The sequence below is a fragment of the Anas acuta genome, chromosome 1 (genome assembly GCF_963932015.1).
Source record: "Anas acuta chromosome 1, bAnaAcu1.1, whole genome shotgun sequence".
Taxonomy (NCBI): domain Eukaryota; kingdom Metazoa; phylum Chordata; class Aves; order Anseriformes; family Anatidae; genus Anas; species Anas acuta.
Genome location: NC_088979.1, coordinates 120,161,470 through 120,185,477, shown reverse-complemented (window position 1 = coordinate 120,185,477; position 24,008 = coordinate 120,161,470). Strand labels below are relative to the sequence as shown.

At 46.2% G+C, this 24,008-nt stretch overlaps 1 protein-coding gene across 6 annotated transcripts in view; it reads left to right on the top strand.

Annotated features, from left to right (window-relative positions):
• IGSF11 (immunoglobulin superfamily member 11) overlaps positions 1 to 23,660 on the top strand; it is a 94,833-nt gene extending 71,173 nt beyond the window's left edge. For 5 of the 6 annotated variants that reach the window (XM_068697708.1, XM_068697747.1, XM_068697718.1 and 2 more), the window contains exons 2-7: positions 16,169 to 16,332; positions 17,521 to 17,728; positions 18,541 to 18,696; positions 19,700 to 19,822; positions 20,052 to 20,202; positions 20,906 to 23,660. In XM_068697708.1, the coding sequence (XP_068553809.1) occupies positions 16,169 to 16,332; positions 17,521 to 17,728; positions 18,541 to 18,696; positions 19,700 to 19,822; positions 20,052 to 20,202; positions 20,906 to 21,356 (1,253 nt within the window). In that variant the 3' untranslated portion in view covers positions 21,357 to 23,660. The remainder of the gene's footprint in view (positions 1 to 16,168; positions 16,333 to 17,520; positions 17,729 to 18,540; positions 18,697 to 19,699; positions 19,823 to 20,051; positions 20,203 to 20,905) is intronic. The other variant, XM_068697755.1, reaches the window with a different exon arrangement.
• The last annotated feature ends 348 nt before the right edge of the window (positions 23,661 to 24,008 follow it).

The following is a 24,008-nucleotide window of genomic DNA, read 5'->3' as shown; positions in this document are numbered from 1 at the left end:
TCGTCTGTCCTTTGTGCTTATGCATTATTGCTGCATGTGCTGTCTGAAGTGATGCTGTCTTCCAGCCTAGCAGAAGTGCCTCCTCCCCTGCTGCATCTTCTGCTTCCTAGAGTTGGGAAGAGACTTTAACATTTTGTGACGCGAGTGCAGAGATGCATATTAGTAGGTCCTACAGTAATGACAGTTGGGCAAGCAGTTACAAAAAGTTGTTCCTTTGCTGAAGATAACCTCTGGATGGGCAGTGCTTTGTGCCAACCTCAGTAAAGTACAGCCTCCTGCAACACCGCCTTGTCGTGAGAGCTGAATCCCCTCCCTGTGGTCTGTGTTTATTGCGAACATAAATGACATGCCTGTGGCAGCCTCAAAATACATCTTCTGAGCTTCTCTTTTAGGAGTTAGCACCACTGGGTGCCCAAGTAGCACAGAAACACGAGTGAGGTGAGGGAGCTCTGCATCTGGATGTGCCATGTGGAAAAGCAAGGACACCAGCAGATCTCCTCCCCACAGGCCCAACATTCAAATCCACATCTAGAGCCTTCATTGGTAGACCAGGCTTTGGTGCAGTGGATATTTGCTTTCTGACTTTTTTAGCTGCTTTTTATGGAGTCTGCCAGCAGCTGAAGTAATCTCCGTGCTTCCACGAGTGTTTTGCAGCAGCCTTTCCCTCATGCAGTTGTGTCTTTGAGCAGGGGATGCTGGTGTGAGCGCTCACAGAAGGCAAGGAAACCAGGTCGGGCAAACACTGTCGAAGCAAATTCAGGCTCATTATTCAAACAGATGTTCATGAATATATTTTGCCATATTTGCGGAGTCTTAATTGTAATCTGACTTGATGGGCACATGAGTTTAAAAGTAGAAGACTGAATTTATAGAGGGAAGGATGATCTGGAACGTGACCTACAGAGCAGGGCTCTGGAGAGTGAGGGTTCGCTTCCACCTCTGCACAAGCATGAGCAAGTCACCTGGGGAGACTCCTTGTCACCTGGCCTTATTGCTCCTTGCCTTTCCTGGGAAAACACACCCATGTTGTGAGCAGGACTGCTGCATTGCGTGTTCATTCATAATTGCTGCTTTCTTTGCTTTCCCCTCTTGGCAAATATAATGGGGATTTACTGCTTTTTGTCTCTCCCAAGTTAAAGGCTCTCCTCCATCCCTCTTCTTTTTGCTACCAGCATCTTCCATAGCAAGCTGTCAAAACTTATCTTAATGGGGTCCCTCCTGCAAAGTTTTGGTGTCACCAAGTAATAAAATGACTTCCCTGCCTGGTGAACAAGAAGGGAATCTGGGCAAGAAGCCCAAGCATAATTCTTCTGCAGAGATTATTATTATTGCCATTAGCAAATATGGTAGGAAAAGTTATGATAAACAAGGGAGAGATAAGTGTGATTTGTACAAGTTTAATCTCTTCTCTGTGTGTTGTTTTTTTCTTTTTCCTCCCTGTTGGCAAACTAGGTAAAAAGATTGCATCGCTTCTGCATAGTCTGATGACATTGGGGTTGGCCATTGCATGACATGACACAGCTCATCCAGTCTCATACGGTACCTTTTCACATCACAAAAATGTTTCTTAAACAGATAATTTTACCCCTTGAAGTAAATGACGTGGTACCACATAGTCTAGAGATAGAAACATACTTCTCAGCCTCCTGCAGCATTTTAAGCCTGCAGCTCATAACAGAGCAAGGGACTGCAAAACAATCAATCAGAGAAACAACTTATAAAACCCCAGGACCTCTATACAGGTAGCCTAAGCCCTTAGTGCCCTTTCTCTAGCTGTAAGGCAAACAAGAAGGGAGTACAAAAAGGTAATTGAGTTCTTTGTCTAGTGCTATGTGTTTCTAGGTGAGAACCTCTGTAGCAAGAGGCATGCCACAGTTTGGGAATGATTCTTCCTTCCACGATGCAAAATAGTTCAGTGAGTCCTTTTGGAAAAGGCAGAGAAGCACCACTGAGCTGTGGCAGCCCAAGCTGTGTCTTGCACAGATGCTTCTTTCCTTGGAGATGATGGTGATGGCTGTGCACCCCACATTGCTGGTTTAAAACTGGGGGTGTCTGCAAGCACCAGCAAACTCAGCATCAGGGCTGACCTGCAGGATTTGGTGCTGGTCCTTCCCAGGTGTTGCCAAGACACTTGAAGGAAGGTTGAGGGATCAACATTTTTGATGCCTGTGGGTGCCTGGTTTCAAAAAGCACTGCTGGGCAAGTGGAGTCAAGCTGTGCCCTAGCATCACTGCTAACCTCTGTGAAACAGGTGAACACCATTTTGAAGTGTCCCATCAGCACAGGATTTGCTTCCCAGGACCACAGGGTGAGCGGCATACCTTGAAACTGGACCTGGAGGTGCCCAGCATGAGTCTTTTCCAGCTCTTGGGAACCATAAAAAGGCTTCTTTTAGCTGAAAGGATAAGCGGGGACAGCAGTGAGTACCTGCTCCTGGCTGCCAGAGAAAGGAAAGCGTTCGGAGAGACTTCGTTATGTGGAGTACCACTGATCTGAGCTTTTAATAATGCAATGGACTTGTAAGTGTTCCAAACGATGAGATTTGTGAATGAATTTTTAATCCGGGGTTTAACATTAAAGATTAACATGTGTGTTTTGAATTTCAAAAAGGGAATTTACCCCCAAAAGGCTAAGACTTGCTTCAGTGGCTTCTTAGGATTTTGTTTTGTTTTGCTCCCCCACCCTCCCCCTTGGGGTGCAATAAAGCAAAAAGAAACAAAGAAAATGGAAAACCCAGCATCCAGGCTGTGCTTGGGGAATCTTCAACTCATTGTTAAAACAGTGTCCAATTGGGCTTTTTCATATTAATGTTGCATTGTGCGCTCTTAGACGTGGCAGGAGTGACAACATCTGTCTGAAAAATTGAGCCAGCTGTGCAGGAAAAAAAAATCTTTCTTAGTTCAGAGCAGTTGTGTACTTTGCTGCTTGGACATAAGCAGCTTCTTGCATCTGTTATGGAGGAAAAATGTGCAAAGTGTTTTCCTGAGACTGTAACTCTAAAAGACAAGGGAAGCCTGTAGCAGCTTTATGTTTGCAAAAGTTAGCAGCTCCTGTAAAAGAGAATTTAGGACATCAGGGTAAGGGGAAGAAGATTGGACAAGCATTAAATCAGACTGCACTGTGGGGTTTGGTCACCCAGGTTTGACTCTCAACACCTGGCAACAGAAAAGAAGGTGGTAAGGGGGGAGGCATGTGGTCATGTATGGTAACTGCAGCACCTGCATTCAGTGGAAACCTATTTTCTGAGTTTCAATCACATTATGATAGTGCTCTGCATTTTTTGATAACCTCTGTAAGAGGTTTGAGGCATTTTGTGAGCATCTGGCACTCCTTTGAGAATGGTGCTGAGTGTGAGCCCAGCCTGGACTGCTTTGCAGCAAAGCCCCTTGCAGGAAGTGTTTGCTCTTACCATCCTGTAGGACTCCAGCAGAGCTGAACGTAGTGAACCTTCCTGGCTATTTTTTTCCCTCCGTGATAAGAAATGTGGGTGTTAATTTGAAATCAATATTAATACTTGGCACGGCGCTGGAGAGCATGATTAATAGGCAGAGCAAGACCCATGAATCAGGCGACAAAGTCCTATTCGTGTCTCTCCATTGACCTGCAGCGTGGTGTTGAGGTGAGTTACAACCTCTCTCCCATCTCAGTTGTCCTCACTGCAAAATGGAGGCTCTCTGAATCACCCCAGTACCTTACCTGCTAGCGTACATTAGAGTGACCACTGAAACTTGCTGCACTGGAAAAGAAAGACAGTGGATTTTTTTTTTAATAAGGCCATGCACACTTTTATCTATTGGTCCTGTTTCCAATATCCACTGGCACTTAAGCAACATTGGCACCAGGCTTCACATAGAAACATCCACAGCTCCTGGTGTTCCTTTGTGAAGACAGAGACATAGCTGTTTGTAGCTAAAGCTGGTAAAAAAAAAAAAAAAAATCATCTATTCCAGGGATATCCCAGTTTGTCCTCCCTGTTTTGTCTCGCATCAGAGTGAGAGCACATGGTTTTAATGGATGAAACAGAAATCAGGGGAAATCTGCATTGGTGAGACTCAGTTCACATGGAAAGCCATAGTTACTGCATATGTGTGCATAACACTGTACTGTGTTTTATTCACTGTACAGTGAATAAAATAATATGAAGTGAGAATTTATATTATATCTAAATACGTGAAAAAAGTTTAAGTGGATTGAAATAAAGTGTTTTTACCTTATTGAATCGAAGTGTGCCAATATTGCCGTAATTAAATGGGAAAGTCGAAGCAATTCATTTTGTCTTCACTCACTGAAAATGTCATCAAAGTTGATATTCTTACAACCTATTTTGATTTTAATGAAAACTCTTTTTTCCCAGTGGAAGATTGTCCTTTTACAACCTCTTTCAGACAGCTCATCTCATAATCTGAAACATTCAATTACTGACCTGACATTTGCCAGATCAGAAGACAAATTTGTTTTTTATTTTCTTTTCAATTTAAATGAAAAATGCCTTTTTTTTTTTCCATTTTCTATTTGTTTGTTTTTAATAATTTTATTTCCAAAGTAGTTTGGGATTAATAAAGTTTAAGATATGGAAGTTTTACGTTTTTGACCATTCTCATGAAAGCTGGTTTCAGTCTAACTGCTTTTGGAGACTGAAAATGTTGCTTTCCTGCCTATATTAGGCTCATTTTTAGAATCAGGTATGAGACAGAAGTTGTACTGTGACTGTGTGTGTTCTCACTTGAAGGCTCTCTCTCCTACCAGTGGGCCACAGGAGTTTTGTTATCAAAATGGATGCAAATGTGACTAGACCTTTAAGCCCTGATTTGACAAGATACTTAAACATGTGCTTGATTTTTTAAACACAAAGTGTATTTCCAGTGACCTAACTGCCTTCAGTGGAATTGCTAGGACATACCAAACCAGCCTGGGTGTCAGTGTCTGCCTGAGCAGCCCCAGCTCTGTGTTGGTACTGTGCTGGCTACGCGAACATCAGGACAAGTGAAGAAGGACTCGCAACTAAGTCATGGAGCAGGAAAAAATTTAGGGGAGCTCATAGGCACAGTGAACACTAAAGCATGTCTGCTGGGTGTCCTGTCACTTGCAAAACTTCTGTACTCAACAGGATGAGAGCATTTCCTATGTGAGACACAGAAGTCTGACAGAAAGCAGATAACCAAAGGTTGTGGGTTATCCAGGTCCTTTGGTCCTTTAATTACCTGATACTCATCCCAGAGACAGTCTTTAACAATTTCAAGGAGAATGGGATCAGATTTTTTTTTTTTTCTCAGAAACAGCTACTTCCTGTATTGTCAGGGCTTATTTTATTTTTGCTTTGTTTGGTTTTATGTAGCCCATTACTCAGGGGCCAACCCATCATAATTCTCCCATAGTCCAGCATTAAGGAGCTAAGAAGCACTAGGGAAGGCCCCCTGTATTTGGCTCTGAGATGTGGAGACATTTCTTGGGGATTTGTTTCCAACCCCCAGACCTCACCATTCTTCACCAAGTCTTCTGCACTTGCTTAACCGCAATGCCAGCTCCCATCTTCCCAATACAGTCCTGCTTCCCTCTCCCTTGACATCTCCCTTCTGGGGCTGCCCTTGTGCCTCTCCAGATGATCCACCTCAGCTTTCGCTCTCCTCCTTGGGCTGCAGGAAAGCTCTCTCACATAAGAGAACCTATCTTCTTGGAGCCCTCGTTGCTGACCCAAGCCCTGCCATGGTCTCAGTGGCTTTGCATCATACGAATACTCCCGCATGCTTGGTAGGCTCCTGTCTTTGGTGGAGCACATCAACGTTTGGGTGGGTGGATGCAGCGTGTTCCTGTTATCTTGCTGCTTTATCATTTTATCAGTTCTTCCTCCTTTTGGGGGAGGATGGACACAGCTCTTGGTGCTTTGGTAAAAGCAGTTGAACTGTAGCTTGAGAGTACCTGCACTGGAGTTAGACCTAATGGTGGTTGTGTCAGGGTAGGTGAAAAAGTCACTCTGGAATTTGCAGTCTGTATTTCCATGGCATTTCCCCTGTTACTGTGGCAGGAGGTGGAGGGGAAAAGATAGAAAAACTCTATGTATTATGGGAGGTATTTATGAGCAGTGTTAAAAGTCACTGATGAGCCAGTTCTCCATCCCTCCCTTCCCCACCTCTTTTCCTATGCAGCTGTACCCTGCGCTCCTGCCTTTCCCCACCGCACACAAGTCACGTTTTCCAGCCTGCCCACCCATCCATCCTGCCTTTCCCTGGGCCATCTCCCCTTACTGGGCCTTAATCTCTTTCATTATGGGCTCTGTCCTTACCACTCGGCATACCATTGAGCATATTCAAACCTCAAGTTGTTTTCCCTTATTAAGCAGTTCATCATTGTGCTGCCTTTTTTTTTTTTTTCTTAACTGGGAGAAGGGGAAGAAATTTATTCTTTTGACCATAAATCATTTACAAAGCTGCTGGGCCGCTAATGTATATTTTATGGCTCGGCAAACAGAAAATAGGAGCAAGTGTCTTAGCGGCGCTTCTCCGACCTGTTTTAATTTCAGCTTCCTAGCCCTGACTCTCTGTTCCCCTGCCTCCGAAGCAGATACATTTCTCTTGCAGAGGCACCGGTGGATACCTTCTCCCGAAGGAGGCCACTTTGCTGTGTCAGCAATGTCACGTGCTGTTGCCAGCACTTGGCACCGATCCGCAGCGCAACACATCTCTGCTGACTGGGCTGCGCTGGGAGAATATTAGCAGGGAAAAGGGATGGGGAGGGGGGGGACTCAAGGCTATTTTTGCTTTTAGGGAAGAGCTGTAATTAGACTCGTGCTCTGGGGTAAGCAAGTTTCATACAGTTCTTGTCTCATCCCATGCAGCCTCGCTCACCCTGCGCTTTGCATGCTGTGGGCTCAGCTGGCCGCAGGTGTTGTGCCGATATCCACAGGGATGCTTAGGGGGCGATTTCGGCATGGTGACTGCCCATGGCAGTGCTTCCCAAATGTTAAGGGCTGGCTGCTGTGAGGTTTTGCAACCAGCTTCCAGATGAAGCCTGTTTATGTCTTCAGTGCTCTCAGTCATCTCGGTGCCTTTTCTCCATTTTAGGAAGCATAGATGCAAGCCTTTACTGTAAAATTTTCTTTCCCAGGTGCTGTGACAAGCAGTAAGATAGTGAAGATGAGGGAAGTGGAAGGCTTATGTTGTCATCTGAGCTAGCTGGATGGGAAGGTCTGCAGCGCACAGCTGCTGTTGCAGGCTCTCTGTGAACTCAACCAGGGTTTGCCACCTCAGATGTGCTTACATGGACTTTTGACATTTTTTTTTTCCTAAGTCACTGCAGCTAAAGACTGCAGCTAGACAGTTCATTGAGTAACTGGCTGTGGCCATTTAAAATGCTCATTTAAAATGTTCCTATCCCTAGACATCCTTTACCATTGGACGATGCCTCCATTGTAGCAGTCAGCAGCACAGGAGAGTGCATCTGCAACGCAGCTTTTTCCTCTCACAGCAACGCAAGCTGTCCCGTCCTTATACCTTCCTCAGCAGATTATGCTAATTAATGCCTGGCTATGAGATGGAGGCACAGCTTCCTTTCTGCTTTCACTGCTTTTTGGGCAATAACCTTGTTCTGAGTGGCAAGGCAAACAGCAGGGGATGATAACACCCGAAGTTAATGCAACAGGATTCCCCAGAGCTGATCCATCACAGGTCTAGTGGTGAAGGAGGAGGGACCGTGGTTGCTAGTCGTGGGTTTGGAGAAGAATCATAGATGTCTTCAGTGCTGGGCACAGCCAGGGATGGGCAAAATTGGCACCAAATGTCCCACACACTGGGCTGAATTAGGCTTTCCTGCCCTTCCCCTCTCGTCAGGGGAGCAATGAATGATCACTTGAGCAAGTTTCTTATCCTCTCTGGGTCCCCTCTGGTCTTGTTCATCTGCTAAGGCAAAAAAATTCCCTGACCTCAGTAGCACAGCTGCTCCTTGAGTCTTCTGCAAACGCTGTGAATTCAAGGACTGCCAGCTCAGATCGCAGCAGTCTGTTTTCGGCCAGTGCCGCATGCATTGGAGGGAGGTGTTAAACCTCCCATAATGTACCTAATTGTGCAACACTATACCACAGAGAGGGGATTAACACATGCCCCAGAGCACAGCAATTGATTAGTTTTATCCTAGCTAATGTCATTGTAGATGTTATTTTTGTTCCTATCAATGTCTCTTCTGATTTTTATAATCTTGCTATAATATAATGCAGGGCTTTTTTGGTGGTGGTTGTTTTTGTTGTTGTTGTTTTTTGTTTGTTTTTTTGTTTTCATGGCTAACTTGCATGTGTACTGCAACCCTGGCAGCAGAAATGCAGGACGACCATCCCAGCTAGCAGAAGATGCCTCTCCCAGCAGCTCCAGACAGGCTGGATGGAGATGCAGAAGGAAAGGCAGTGCTGGGAGCACAGCTGGAGCCCAGAATTGGAAAGGACCACTTGGGTCCTTTGGCTCCTGACTTGGCTATCACCAGGGCACCTCTAAAACAAATTTGTTCCTGTTTTCACCTTATATGTTAGCAAGCTGCTCTAGCACCGTGCTCTTCTCACAATTTGAAAGCCACTTTTGCATTTCAAGTCTGTGACTAATTAAGCACAAGGACTAAGAACTGTTGGAAGAGCATCACTGAGGTTACACAGAGCTAAGCATAATGCAGTCCCTGCTACATGGAGAACACAAAGGTTTTTGATTTCCCTAGCAGGTTTGAATGCTTAGCAGTTCAGCAAATCCATTCCTGGAGGTCTAAACCTGGGAAAATGAGGATCTCATACTAAAAGAGGCCCTCTGAAGACACCTGGAGCAGAGTGACTTGTTCGTCAGGACCCAGGGAGTCTGTGGCAGAAATAGGGAAGGAGTCAAATTCCTCAGTGATTTTCAGCTGCGTGTTTTAAGAGAGACCCTTCTCTCCCCCTTAAAAGCTAGTCCAGCTCCTCTGACAAGGACATAGGAGTGAAATGACACCATTCTTGAAGTATGCATAGCTGAAAGCTTTCCTGCCCTTTTTTTGTCCAACTTTCATCTTCCCTATGGCTGCAGGTTGGTGAGGTCAGAGACAGGGAGATGTACTCCATGTTATCTCAATCAGACAGCTGTTTGAAATCCCCCTTCCAGCTGGCCTTCAGAGAAAGACCTGTTTTGAAAAGGGAGATGGCAGTGGTGGTAGGGATCGCTGTTTGCAAGGCCAACAGCTGAGACCAGAGCAGAGTGGGTCAGCAGCAAGTCTCACTGCTATCTTTTTGTCTAGTACGGATGAGATTATAAATGATAAGGGAGCAGGGTCAGCGTATCAACACAGATTTACAGGTAGCCAATGTCTGCAATCATCTGGCAGAGTGCTCAGCGAGAAGCACTGCAGGGCTCCAGTTCAAGACCCTGACACTGTGATTTCTCCCTGGATTAGTGTCTGCTAGCCCACATATCCTACCAGCTGAGCAGCAAGCCCAAGATTACTCTTACTGGCGTAATATGTGTCTGTTTACTTGGAAGGCTTTGTGCTGGAGAGAGGATGTTAGATACCACCAGTTGTGTCTGATTTCTTCAGGGATAAAAGTGCTTAGAGGTTTAGTTGGCTTTTGACCTCCATTTAGCAGAGAGAGTAACACTGTATAGACCTGAGTAAACGTTAGTGTTTGTGTAGATTTTAACACCTGTGTTACAGAAGTTTTGCTCTAACAATGTGACAGTTTTCCTTTTTTTTTTTTTTTTAAAGTTCCAATAAATTCTTAGTCCAGTGGCTGAGATATTCCAAGTCTGATACAGCTGTTTTGGAGAACAGTATGGCCAAACTTTGGCTGACTACAACTTTACATTTTAGCTCTGAGCTATGTATTTGTCCACCACCATGATGGGGGTAGTAAAGAATATGGGGAAAGAGCTAGACAGGGAGAGGGAAGGACAAGGCTGGCAGTGTGGATTGCATGGCTTTGTTGCAGTGATGGAAGGACAGGACCCAGAAGCACCACTGGTGAGAGACCTGGTTGTTACAAGACAGCAGGGGCTGCAGAGTGCTGGACTTGACTACTAAACCATGCTGTACATTACAGCATCTGGGTCTTTAAAGAATAAATTTGACAAACTGCCATTGAGAGTGGCTCGGGGGTGCCGATCATGTCTTGAGGAGGAGCTGTACTATGATGTCCTTTATCTGGTCTATTGCAAGCTGTCTCCAGACACCAGCCTGGGTAAATACTGCTTTTGGTTAGATGGACTCTGAGCTAGCAAGTGTGTCACATGTGGAATGACAGGGGTATGCTATGTCCATAATGAGAATGCTCAACAACAACACTGATTGCCCAGCCTGTTTGGATGCTGTGAATGTTCTGGGCTCACCATAAGCATCCATCTTCTTCCCTTTGTATTATCGCTGATGCTCTAGGCTAGCACTTCAGGGCCCTTTTCCAGTCCTGGTGAGTCTTGTGGAGCTGAAACAACATTTTCAGCTTGGGAAGGATCACCACTTCCTTTCCAGAGATCAATTCCAAGCAATTGCTCCCTCACAGGATAGAAGGGATTGTCAGCAGGGGAAATGTCTCTTTAGTTTCTTTGTTGCCCTTCAATGTCATTAGCGCTTGAAACTGTGAGTCAGACCCCTTCAGGGGCTTTGGAATGGTTGCTGCACAAGGTCCTACGACAGTTCTCCCAGCATCTGTTACCGACTTCTCCAGCAGTGCGTCACACCTTCCTGGGCTGGGGTTTTGCTGCATTGCTCTGTGAGTTGAGTCAGCAATGTACCTCAGCTCGTCTGGGGTGGGAGATGTTTCTTCAGCACAGAGGGCAGCTTTGGTCCCAAACTCAGAGACATGAGGCAGGCCAAAGGCACGGTGACTTGTGTTTTCCTTTCATCTCAGGAAAGAGACTGCTCTGCAGTTTCTCCTTCTGTTGCCTGCAGTCGCCAGACCGAACACTGCTCTTACCCTGCTCTTGAAACTTTTGAGTGACCTCATCTTTGCCTCTCTAACGAGGGACCCAAAATGTCATACTGCCAAAGGCATCTTCCCCAGCACATGGCAACAGGATCGCTAATTGCGCTGGGACAGGGGGAGCCTTTCCCTGCATTTTTTGGATGCAAGCTGATACAGCTTGAAGCTCTATTCTCATTCCCTCCCCAGCCACACATATTTCTGCATATTTTCCCTGGAGATATGGAGATGCTGAACGCATGAAGCTGAGGGTTTGGGTTTTTTTCATCCCTTTCACACCTCGCTCACTTCTTTCTTCCCTGGCCATTTGCTTCCCTGGCTTGCCAGCACTGTGGAGTGAACCTGTACCCTGGCCTCTGTGTTTGCAAAGTCATGCTAGCCCAGCCTCCTGTGCTGCTGACTCTCAGGAGGTCACTGCTAGCAGGTGCCAAATGCTGCTGACTTGCCAACAGTTCTTGAGGACACTTTCAAAGCAGAAAGAGTCCTCCAGAAGGCAAGGCAGGGCAAGAGCTTGATTTCATGGAATTAATAACCTTCCAAAGAAACCTTTTTTTTTATTATTGTTATTTTTTTCTTTTTTCCCTGTGGTCCTGGGAAGTCAAAAGTCTTAAAATAAATACTGGGGATGATCACGAAGTAAAGGGGAAGGTGCCCTTAGCACAGCTTCAACAGCATAACCATGGTGCTTTTGGTAGGGACAGCCTCTGCAGCCTCTGAGGCCCCCATGGTCTGTGACCACCTACCATCAAGGTGATATTGACTGGTGGTGGTGCATCAGCTGTTCATGTTACAGACTGGCCTCTCGATGTGAAGTGGTGATGATGGAAGTTCTCCTTTTGCTCACTGGGCTGTCAGCTGAGTTGATTTGCTGGTCCTGCTGGTGATCTCTGGCAGGGAGGTGTGGCAATGACTGGATTTCATTCCTCTTAGTATGAGTCAAAGTGCTGAGACGTGCCCATGTCTTTGATCTTTGCTGTGTCTGGTATATTCTGAAGCCTCTCTGGCTGCAAACCTTCAAGGGGAGGTAGCAAATGTGGTGGCATCTGTCTCCTCCTCATACCCAGCAGGGAGGAAAATGCTGGTTGTGGGCCCTACGGGCTTGTCATGCTGCATGAACTACCAACACGAATTACGTGCTGGGGAGGTAGTGAAGTGTGCTTCTCGGAAAAGCAATAGTACCCCATCAAAAATGAAATTGAAGTGATCTGTTGCCAGAGTAATTATTTGGTCATGGGAAAATGGAGACACTCTAAAAGAGGCTCTGCAGCCAAAACATTGTTCTGCTGGCTGGTTCCCTGATAGATAGGGGACACAAAAATGGAGCATCTGTTCTAATTAGTGATGGGAGCTCGAAGCATCGGGATCAAAGGAGAAAGCTGTGTGCAGAATCAAGCTAAGATCAAAGTGTCCTATGTACAGGAAGGGCCCACTCCTCCTGCTGACAGTGGTGTATGTACCCTCCTCTACCTCCAGGCATGTGGCTTATGGGGATGCTTAATTACTAAGTAAGGAAGAGATTGCACATACAGGAGAAGGTGTAATGGCCATCATAATTCAGCTCTAGTAGAAAAAAAGATTTGGTGGTGATTGATTCTTGCTGCCTCTTATAAGTTATTAAACTTCTCTGAATGCTTAGAAAAGATCAGGATTATGTACCTTGTCAAAAGGAGACCTTTTACAACATTTTTTTTGCTTGATTTTTCTCACCTCTTATGTGTAATTTGACTTACTGGGCTGGGCTGTATGTTTGTGCATATATCTATATTTGCATTTATATCTGCACAAGGGAATTTAGGCTTTCATTCCTTAGGCTGCATTGAAAAACCCTTATCCCAGTACTTATGCTAAATTTGAAATCTCTTCCTCCCTCTCTCCCCTGGCTCCTTCGTTTTACATTAATGCAAAGCCACATTTTTTGCAACTCCTAAGTACGAAATGTTTAAATAAGTAATGTTTGGTTCAGTTTTCCTCCTAGGTGTCTTCCTGGGCACAGTGGCTGATGTGTGTGTGTCTTTGTGTGCAGCCACCTGTGTTTTGGGCCATGAGTACTGGCGTGGAAGGATGTCGTAGACAGACAAGCGCATGTGTAACCACATTACATTTCCTAGTAGTCTAAGAAGACAGACATTGAAGCCCCTGAAGAGGGTTTGATCCTTTCTCTTTCAGCTGGCTCCCTGGGAGAGGAGCTGCACTGTAATAATGCCTCTCCCTGGCCCCGGTGCTGTGTTAGCACACCTCCCTGTTTATGCTGGTGGAGGAGGACTTTGCCTGCGTTTGGTCTCCTGCCTCCCCTGTCACCTCGGTTAAGCTTACTTGTCAGAAGTGATCGTATGTGTTTTCCCCAGCTGTAGCCCTGCAGGTGCCACTTAGCTTAACAAAGTGAGTCCTTGTCTTGAAGTGCTGCCTGCCTCCTGTGCATCCTGGGCCAAAGAGCAGCTGACAGGCCCTGGGATGCATGAGGCACAGGCAAGCCTAAGGAGCTGCCTTGCCCAAGTGCTTCAACAAGGCAGAGACAGGACAGCGTGGTGTCAGGAGGTTGCTTGTCTTGCAAGCACAGGTTCAGAGCAGTTCCCTTGGCAAGAGAAATGGACAGAAACCGCATCTATTCCTTAGTTTTCCCCCTCACAGAAACAACTCCGTGTCATTCAGTTTAATCTGAATGCTGCAGTGCTTTGAAAAGGGGGAGCAGGGAGGAAGATTATGGGTTCTGAAGGCTGCTACAGGGTGACAGTGGATCACTGGAAGAGAAAAGGGGATAATACATGCTTGCTTTCTGTTTTGAAATGCTTCATAAGCAAATTGGGATATTCTCAAATGTCTTGAGAATTATTTTTACAGCGAGGAAATTATGCATGCTCTATTTAATTATTTTTATTATTCTGCAGGATGTTTACAATCAACTAATAGCAAATATTTGGCGTGGTGGGAGGGTGATTAGGTATGAAAATCACATCATCTTGGTGATTGAATGATTGATGAAACCAAGCCAAATTTACAAAAACAAACTTTTCCAGAAAATTAGTGAATACTCACGCTTAAGTACTAATTTTCCTGAATTACAAGAACTTGAACATATAGGTATTGCTTGGAGAGGAAAGTGTAGGAATGGGGCTGAAGAACATACTTTGCTATTCCAAATCAGATGAGAAGCTGGGGGCAGGTTTTCCTGTCATGGGGAGCTTCTCATAAAAACTACACTGAAGATGGCAGAAGAGTTTTCAGCTCCATGTTAGGGAGTATAATCCAATAAATGTCCAAATTACTGTGTCTCCCTTCACACTGTTTAGCACGTGGATGGTGATAGGTCTTGAAGAGTAGTCATGCCAAGGTAGGCTTGAAGAGAAGAAGATCTCTTGTCAAAGTTGTGTTCAGTAAGAGATACCTCGTTTCTGGTCTTTGGGCTATTGCAACTGCCTGGCTTGCCATAAGGAGCTCAGGAGTAGTCCAAACTGTTGACCACAGAAGCAACTGGAAGGCAGATGCCTTGTAATAAAGGTCATGCTTATTACTGGCCCTTCAAATTATTTACTTCCACTTGCTGCTGACAGCCTTTCATAGGAGATTGATGGATTAAGCTTTCACCAGCTGTTCTGTGTCCCAAGCACCTAATTCTTTCAGATTTTAGAACCAGAGCCAAACCATTTCCCTAGGATTTTCCAAAATGTTCCACATTTTTAAACATGTTCTAAGCCTGTGAAAAAAGTCAGACTTTTGTTTTCTGTCAAGTAAGAAATTCATGAATTTCACTCTGAGAGATTTAAGTTGTCATTTTGTCTGGTTCTATTTTGAGGCATTTCTCCCAGAACTACCTGAAGCTTTAGGGGTAGCAGTTAGGGAGGAAGGAAGGGAGTTGGGAAGTCTAGAGGAGGTTGCTGAGGATCTGCAAGATCCCTGTGTATTGCGTCTCCAGAGCACTCAGTCCAAAGTCAGGAACTCATCGCAGCCTGTTCAGGTGCTGCTAACTTTGGATTTACAGAATCTGAAGCTCAGTGCTTCTAGGCTCTGAGTGCCCCACTTCTCCACTAGGCAGGCTGAGAAGGATCCCAACAGACACACATGTGAGTGAACACTTAGCTTTTTCTCAGAAACTAGCCTGTTCGATTTCTTCAGATTTCAGCTGGAACCATATTCTTTTTCAAGGAGCATTTCACCTTTAGCAAAGGTGAAATGAAAACTTTGCCAGCAGCTCTTCCTGAAGTCAGCAAGAGAATAGGGTAGCCCTCAGACTACATCCCGGTGTTAGCAATATTCTGATATTGCCTTGGGGCTTGAAAACTTCTTAGCATCTCCTCCAGCAGCCTCCTACATACATTGAGAAGGAAGATAGTGAGCTGGCATGTAGGGAGATGTCTAGAGTCAACGTTTTGATTTTGTGCGAGAAAGTGTTTTAAAGAATTTTAGTGCTACTCAAAACAGTGCTGGTGACTCCTTGGTTAGTTTTATTTGACAAGATTTTGGCAGTAGAAAAGGAGATATTTCCCTGTGTGACTTGCAGTCTAAACACTGCAGCCTTGAGCTGCTGCACTGGGAAGCTGGGACTTGTCAGACTTTGTGCCCTATCCAGCTTGTATGGAATGCAAAGAAGTGAATGGTGGAAATGTTGGGAAATATATAAGATTGGATCAGATCTTCTTTTTTTTTTTTTTTTTTTTTTTTTTTTTCTGAGTAGCCATTTTTCACCAGCTAGGAAGAAATACCCGGCCTGGAAAAGATTTAGATTTTTAACCCTTTCAATTAAAAATAGCACTAAAGTGTTTCTGTTCATTCTGGACTTCACAAGGAGCAGAAGTTGGGGGAGATTTGTTTCTACTTTTAAATAATGTGTTCTCTCTTCTTACCCCTTGGTAAAGCCTTTTAGACTGCAGTTTCCTCTTCAGTTTCAGTGATGTCAGGTATCATTAAGATTGATGGGATTGAATACATATTTCATTATCTCTTAAACACAGCTTGGCTGCTTTTACAACTCTTTCCCTGTTGCCAAAACAAAGCCTGATGTTTTCAGAGGCTCTGAAATGAGAGTGTTCTCACTTGAAAGGATGGCCTATCTGCATTTGCTTCTGGAAGAGGTCTGCATGAGAGCAGCCTGATCTGTTGAGGCACAAATATAATTCTTTAGCTTCACATAATTGGTAAGGGATTGCTGTGTAACTACAGGACACTGTTGTCATGACCTGCCTGTGCATGGTGCCACCTGAAATGTTCGAACTGGGAGTCCTTCTTGTGAAATGCTTAAACTGGGTGTTCTTTTCTTTCTAGGTATGGTGTGTCCTCTGGAGGTGTCAGTCAGTTCAGGGAGTATCCAGGTTGCCCGAGGCCAGACAGCAGTATTGCCCTGCACCTTCACCACTAATGCTGCTCTCACTAACCTTAATGTCATCTGGATGGTCACTCCTCTTTCTAATGCCAACCAGCCTGAACAGGTAAGTCCTTTCTCACTGGAGCATGTATTTCTTTGGAGCTTTCCTTACCCTTTTGACACTGATCTGAATGTAGTCTGTTTACAATGCTGAGACTCTGGTTGCCCCAGAGCACTCTCTTCATTGCTGAACATGATCTGCAGATCTTAGATGAACCTGACTTATTCAAAGCTTTGGAAATTTTGTGTTCATTGTGTCCTTGGCTGGATGTGCAATCAGGTCAGATGTATGTGTTACAGTATGGCTGCCTTGTACTTCTGGTGATTTGTGTGTTCAAAAGGGCACAGGCAAGATAATCCAGGTTTTGGTGCACTGGCTTTGGGATATGAAGGATCTGGAAGCAGCTGCAGGCTTAAACCTGTGAAATCTCTGTAACAAAATCCCATAGACTCATTTTCCCTCTTTTTCATTGCCTGTTGCTTTTGCAAGGCCATTCTTACAAACAATAGCAAACCTATTATGTTGGGCACAAGAATCATAACCTGTGAGCTGCTGGCCTGGGTTTGTCCACATACTAAGAGGAGAAGAAACCCATTGCTCTGAAATGAACCTATCTTGGGTCACGCTGTCCCTGTCACATTTGCTGTTCAGTTATGTGATTCAGTATCCTGCACTGGAGAGAACTTGCTCCTCAGGGACTTGGTCTGAGTACAGACTGCTGTAAAAGCTGTTGGATTGGTAGAGGCTGCACAGACTTGAGTTGCATTGCCTATTATTCAGTGTATCCTAGTGATCACCAGTGAGCAGTTTCAAATCATGGCAGGACATTACTGGCTGACACCCAAAATGATACTGTCCACCAGGCGCATGCCTTCCAGCAAAGTACTTACTGACCTGCAGAGTCTCTGCCTCTCTACATCAATCCTGTCTGGATGGGTAATGACTGTTACATGAAACAGGGTGGTACTACCCATCCAGCTATGCCAGAAGACTTGGGTATTATCTGGTCCATTTGCTTTTGTAAACATTTTTGATGACATAAAACAGGCCACTGACTGTGTTCTTCCTTTAGAGAAAACACTTCTCCTAGGATCAGTCTTTCTGGGTCTACTGTTGTATATTGATGTTTGCTTATTCAGAGATCCTTTAGGAAATGGTCCTCGCAGCTTTCAGAGTCCATGTTTTACTCACTGTTCTCCCTCCTTGTTCAGCCTCTGCAGAGTGTTATTTGATTCTTCCTTTCTTTTCCAGGTTATTCTTTACCAAGGGGGTCAGATCTTTGGTGGTGCACCCCAGTTCTATGGGCGAGTGGGGTTTGCTGTGACAATGCCAACCACCAGTGCCTCCATCTTCATCAACAACACACAGCTATCAGACACTGGCACGTACCAGTGTTTGGTCAACAATCTTCCTGACCGAGGCAGCAGGAATATTGGAGTCATTGGACTGACCGTCTTGGGTGTGTGTATTGGGATTATGGGGGAAAGGGGAAAAATTGGGGCAGAGGAATCCTCTTTGTGTGATGGTTCTCATAGCATAAAAATATAGTGGTGTGTGCATTGGACCCCATGGACATGCTGTGGTGAGGGATGGGTTGGGTTCTGAGGACTGAGGGAGTTTGTAGGACACATACCCTCATATGCAGATGCGTATTAGAGAATTTTAAAATATGGTAGAGAAAAAGCTTTTGTGGCAGGCTTGTGATGTGGAGTTGCAAAGAAGCATGAATAAAGCATGTGCGCATCTTTGAGAGCTAAGGGGACTGTAAGAGTTTGTGCATAGTGACAAGAGAAGAGAATGGACTTTTAGATCTTTGCTTCCTTTTCAAGAAAATAATTAGTACTGGATGCTCCCTATGATGTTAAATACTCCAGAGCTTGTGCCATTATAAGGCTATGAAAACAAAATCCAACCACAGCATATTCTTTATGCAGCCCTGTTAGTTGTTGCTACCTTTGCTGTCTCAAACACAGAAATGTTCGTCCTTTTTTTTTCCTCTAGGTAGGGCTCTACAACTAGTGGGTCCTGGGAAAGCAGTTGTCTGGTACCTTGATGGACTGGCTAGTCAGGAATCTTTGTGAACTGTCACCCCTCAAACCTTAAAAGGTTCCTGTCTGCTACCTCCTTTCTGGGCTTTGTCTGATTCTTGTCCCCTATCAGCTCATGCCAATATCCTTGCTTTTCCCTGCAGTGCGTGTCCAGAAAGAGCCTGTACTCCACTGTTTGGTCATGTTTCCTGATCTTCTGTCACTTTCCCCTCTTCTCTTGTAGTTCCTCCTTCTGCCCCGCTTTGCAGAATCCAGGGGTCCCTGGACGTGGGCAGCGATATCACACTGACCTGCAGCTCGGAAGAAGGCATCCCCCGGCCAACATACCTCTGGGAGAAACTGGACAATGTTCCCAAGTTGCCCCCAACTGCCACACAAGGTGCTCATTCTGTTGATTATCCTCTTATTTCCAAGGTGGCAGCCTGGGCTTTCCTTTGTCTGAGCTGCCCAAGATGACACAGCTCTTTGAGTGGCTGCCATCACTTGCATGGTCACTTGTTTGGAACGAAGATTCCTGGAGTGCTTGGAGTGTTTTGGACTAGGTATCCATCAGTGGCCATTTAAAGTTTCGTCTTACTTTGAGGAACATTAGTTCTGTACCATTAAGGAACAAGGGTCTGGTCAAACAGGAGACAGAGAATAAGGTTGCCAGACGTTTGCATGTGGCTGGAGATTTCATCTGCCAATTCACCTAAGTTTTAAACCAAATGCAAGGCTCATAGATGGAAAACTGGGAGAAGAGAGGCAGAATTATCCCCTGAAAATCCTGCCATCTTGTCACACTGAAATCACTGTGCTCTGATATGTTAGGCTGGAGCCGCCTTTTAGGTGTGTGTAAAAGGAAGGCCCTGACCAGACTGGGTATTGCCCAGCCAAAAGTACCATCCATGGGGTTTCTTAGCCTGTGTCCTGACCAAATAGTTAGCAGTACTTTTGCCCTTTGTCTTGCTGTATTTTAAGAATACACAAAAATTTTACTTTCAGGTAATTCCAGAATGAGAAAAAATGCAAGGGCAGGGGTTGGGAAGCCCATGGATGGGAAAGCAGAGTTGCTGAGAGGCAGGACTGAATTTAGCAGGTAGATCTGGGTATAGGTAATTGCACATCTCTTCTTTTCTCCCTTCTCTCACAAAATGATATGAGACCCAAGCTTTCATTTGCAGAAATTCATCTGTAAGAAGAAAAAGAAACATCTAGTGTAAGCTCCTTAAGACCTAATCTTGTGCGTGTGTGCACAATGCTTCCTTCTCAAGGTTATTTCCTAATTTATTTATCTCTTAAGAGTCTCACACATCAATTCTCTATTTGCTGGATTTGCCTTTTCATGGTTTTCCTCAAGCCCGGGGCGGGGGGATTTAAATCCTTCTTTTCTCTCTAACTAGACCAAGTCCAGGGCACTGTCACTCTCCGAAATATCAGCACTGTGTCCTCAGGTCTTTACCAATGTGTGGCTTCAAATGCCATTGGAACCAGCACTTGCCTTCTGGACCTACAAGTCATTGCACGTAAGTATTTTGCCAAAGGAGGCTTGGTCAGCTGCTTCTGTCTTGTGACAGTAACGCGTGTAACCATGTTTGCTGTGAGCCACCGTGTGCCTCTCTATCAGAAGATCATTTTACTCTGGAATGGGGACATTGCCTTTCCCCCTTCCAAGCCACATAGCTTCAAATGTTCGCAGATGGCCACAGCCCAGCCCTGATTTATTCTCCATTCTCTGTTCACTTCTCCCCACAGCCCACACCTGGAGCATCGGCCTGATTGCTGGAGCAGTGGCCACAGGTGCTGTCGTGCTTGTTGTCTGCATTGTGTTGGTGGCCATAGCACTGTTTTACTGGAAAAATAAACACAAAGAGGAAGAAGAAGAAGAGATTCCCAATGAGATAAGGTAGGGGCCAGGGAAAACTGGTGGCAGGGAATCTCTGATCACCCAGCAAAAGCAGCAGCTGGCAGGAAGGCAAGCAGAAATCCTGCTTTTACTAATCTTAGGTGTGTTCCCCTGGGCCAGGGGAAGGTCTCTGTATCTGCCCAGAAAATGTAGGGAGCAAATGTAGAATGGTAACTACAGATTTTGCTTTCCAAATTACCATTATTGCAAACTTCACTTTGGCACTGTTAGCGCCATAGGAGAGTGACTGTGTATGTGGTGGGCATCCTAACCCACAGTATCAGATAGTGATAGCTGAAGAACTCTGTAGGTACAGCTGTGATGTTCTCTGGTGTTATAGCCACAGTGTTTACCTCTGGCAGCATCTCAAAGCTCCCCTGAGGATCAGCTTTGTTGATTGTACAGGTGCAGCCATACTGACTGGCTGTGTAGCACCAGGGGTTCTGACAACTACTGGCTTTGCCCCCCACAAACATAAATGTGGGTTGTTTCCCTCAGTGGTAGGCACACAGAGCAGTTAATGTGCACAGAGGTGGGTCCTGCAAAGAGGGACGAGTGAACAGGCTAAAGAGTGATGCCAGTTCATGTTGGTGCTGTCTTTCACCTTGAATTGATGGCATTGCCCCCAGTGGAGGTGGATGGGGGGGGGACAGGGGAAACAGAGCATCATTCTACATGGACCCTCATGCCCTCTTCTTCCCAGGGAGGATGACCTGCCACCCAAATGCTCCTCCGCTGCCAAGACATTCCATGCTGACGCATCCTCATCGGAGAACGACACCCTCACCTCCTCCAACACCTACAACAGCCGCTACTGGAATGACCCCAAGGCCAACCATGCCACAGACTCCTTCACCCGCTTCAGCAACAGCAACGACGCCCGCCAGCCCCCCTTCTCCCGCTCAGGGAGCACGAGTGCTCGCCCTGTCTACGCCAATGGCGGCCACCCCTCCCCGGCTGCCCCTAAGACGCTGGTGGTGACGGCCAGCACAGCGCCGTCCCCACAGGAGGTGGCCCGGAGCAATGGCTCCGTCAGCAGGAAGCCTCGGCTTCCGCAGACCCGCTCCTACGCCGTCAGCCAGGCCACGCTGGAGCGGATCGGGGCCGTTCCTGTCATGGTGCCTGCCCAGAGCCGGGCTGGCTCCCTTGTGTAGGGGCATGCCGGCACCCATGAGCTGAGCAAGGGTCTTGTGTACCAGAGAGGCAGAGACATGGCCGAGAGACCCTACTCCTTCCTGAAAGGCAGCGAGGCAGCCGGGGTGGGCCTCCCGAGGCCGCTGCCAGCCGGTGGGACAGCCCCGGCCGTGCTGCGATGCCCCCCAGCTCTCGGGGCTCCACCATGGACGCCACAGATGTGCCAAGGCCGTGGGGGCACCAGGGGACCCTCCCTGGCTGCTGGGCCCCAGCCAGGACCCTCTCCCAGCCCAGCCTTGGGAGGGGGGGATTTTGCTTTTGTTTCCAGTTTGTTTTGTTTGGGGGGGCATTTCTGTTCATTTGGGTCTTTCAGGGAGGTTTGGGGAGATTATATATATATATATTTTTTTTCTGTTGTTGTTGCTGTTTTATTTCCAAGAGGACAACAGCCTGTGTGGGGCAGGGAGGGGTGCGCAGGCAGGGTATGCCTTGTCGTGGAGGCTATGGCTCCCTCCCTGCTTTGCCAGCCCTACTGCTGGATGAGGAAGGTGGTGGGACAGGGATGGACATGAGGATGCACTGGCTGAGGTGGAGGCACAGCTGCCAGCCAGGCCAAGGGGAAGGCTGGGCAAGGGCGCAGGCCAGAGAGCATTTCTCTTTATTTATTTTATTTTTGCTATTTTTCCCCTCACCTCTGACACACACACACACAAACGACCGAGCATTTTTCAGTCACCACCAGAGCCCTCTTCATGGATGCAGAGAGTGTTGCCATCGGGTGTCTGCTTCTGAAAAGCTCTGTGGAGAGAAAGGGCGCATTGCTGCTGGCTTGTGGCTTTTTTAAATTATTTTTTCTTAATTATTTTTATTATTGTTATTTTTGAGCATGGCAGAGCAGCAGACAGGCCCTGAGAGGAGTCTCCTGCACCCGGGCTGCTCAGGCTGAGGGCAAGGGGCTTCAGACCCCATAGCTGAGGTGTTTGCATGGTGGGTTTTCCTTATCAGGCTGCGCATGGCAGGGCACCTGTTGTGTTTGGGGCCCTCACACAACCTCGCACTACGGTTTTCATTCCCTCTTGCGTGCACACACACAAACTTCCCAGATGCTGAGGTTGGCAGGATTTGTTTCTAAATCCCTTTCCTTAGATAGAGCGAAAGCAGGGGCTCAGTGGAGGGAGTAACCCTGTGGAAGCCCCCATGCTGTCTCTCTGCCTCACTTACTTCCCGCACTGGTACTTGTGGCACCTGCTGGTGGCTCTCCCATCTCCTCACAGTCAAGGGGGTGGCTGGGGCTGGCACCTGTCCTTTTACTTTTTCTATTGCAACTAAATAGCCTTAATCAAAGCCAAGGGTCGAAACCGCTCAAGGGACCTGGTGCTATTGGAGGACTGGACCAAGGGTTTGGACTCTCTCCTGTGAGAGAGCCCTGGCTCAGAGTACTTGCCCTCCTACAAAACACCAAGCCTTGCACATGTAAAGGCAGTGGTCACCTCCAAAAGTACCAGAGACCTTCCAAGAACTGCTCTTGGAAAAGCAATGTGGGCAATTACAGGCAACTTTCTGTAGCTCACACTGCGAAAGGGTCTGTTTAAGCCAAGAGACTTCCTCGTTCCCCCTTTCCCTGTCCCGGCTCAGCTTCACTTTCCCTAGCAGTGCATATACCTTGGGCAGGGCTTTTTGCCTGTACTGTTCAAAAGCAAGCACAGCCTCTGTGGAAGGAGGGGAAGAGATGAGATTTGGTCTCCCACATAGACGCAGTTCCTTTGGGGAGGTTGGGGGTTCTTGGGCAGCACTTGGTTTGAAGCTTGGCTGAGATTTTGTGCCTTCTTTGCTTAAAATAAAAATAAAAAAGGAAAAAAAAAAAAAAAAAAAAAAAAAAGAAAATATACAGCCTCCCTTCCTTCCCCCCTCCTGCACAACTCTGTCCAGAATGAGTGCAGTGGTGCAGACAGGTGGTTGTGTGCACATACACATGGTTCACCAGAGCAGTCCTCATTCCTGCCTGTCTGCTCTCTTTGCTGCTGGGTGGTTGGATTGATAGTGGGGGAGAAGAGTGGCTTTTGAAACCCCAGTGTGGGAGGAAAAAAAAAAAAACAAAAAACAAAAAAAACAACACAATGCAATCAAAGAAAAGCCCAGACACACTCTTTCCGCTTTTGAAACAACCCCTGCGTGGCATTTACAGGAACACTGCCCTCAGCAGGCCCCCTCCTCCGGTGAGAAAGCTCTTCTGATTCCTACCCTCCATAAGACTGTTTGCTCCTCTTTCTTTGTTCTTTCTAATTGTCTAAAATTCAATAAAACTTTATTCATATAAAAAAGGACTTTTTAATGCCTGCTGCTGCGTTTTTTTTCCTATTAATTCTGTAACTACAATGAATTTGGCTGTTAATACTCAGCCTTGATATGGCTGTCAGTAAGCAGCGACCATGCAACCAAGACCTGAATCTTATTAGGCCAGCCGTTTTGGTAGTGCACCCGGGTACTATAGGCTTGTTTTGCTCATTCATAATACTCTGACACATTGCCCTTGAAGGTACAGTTTCCCAAGCTTGCAGGATCTCTGCTTCTCTAGGTAAAGGTGAGTTTTATTTTTACTTTTTGTCATTTGGGGATGGGTGGGAATCCTTCATGCTGCTTTGAGTGATGTGAAACATTTTGTTTAAAAATGC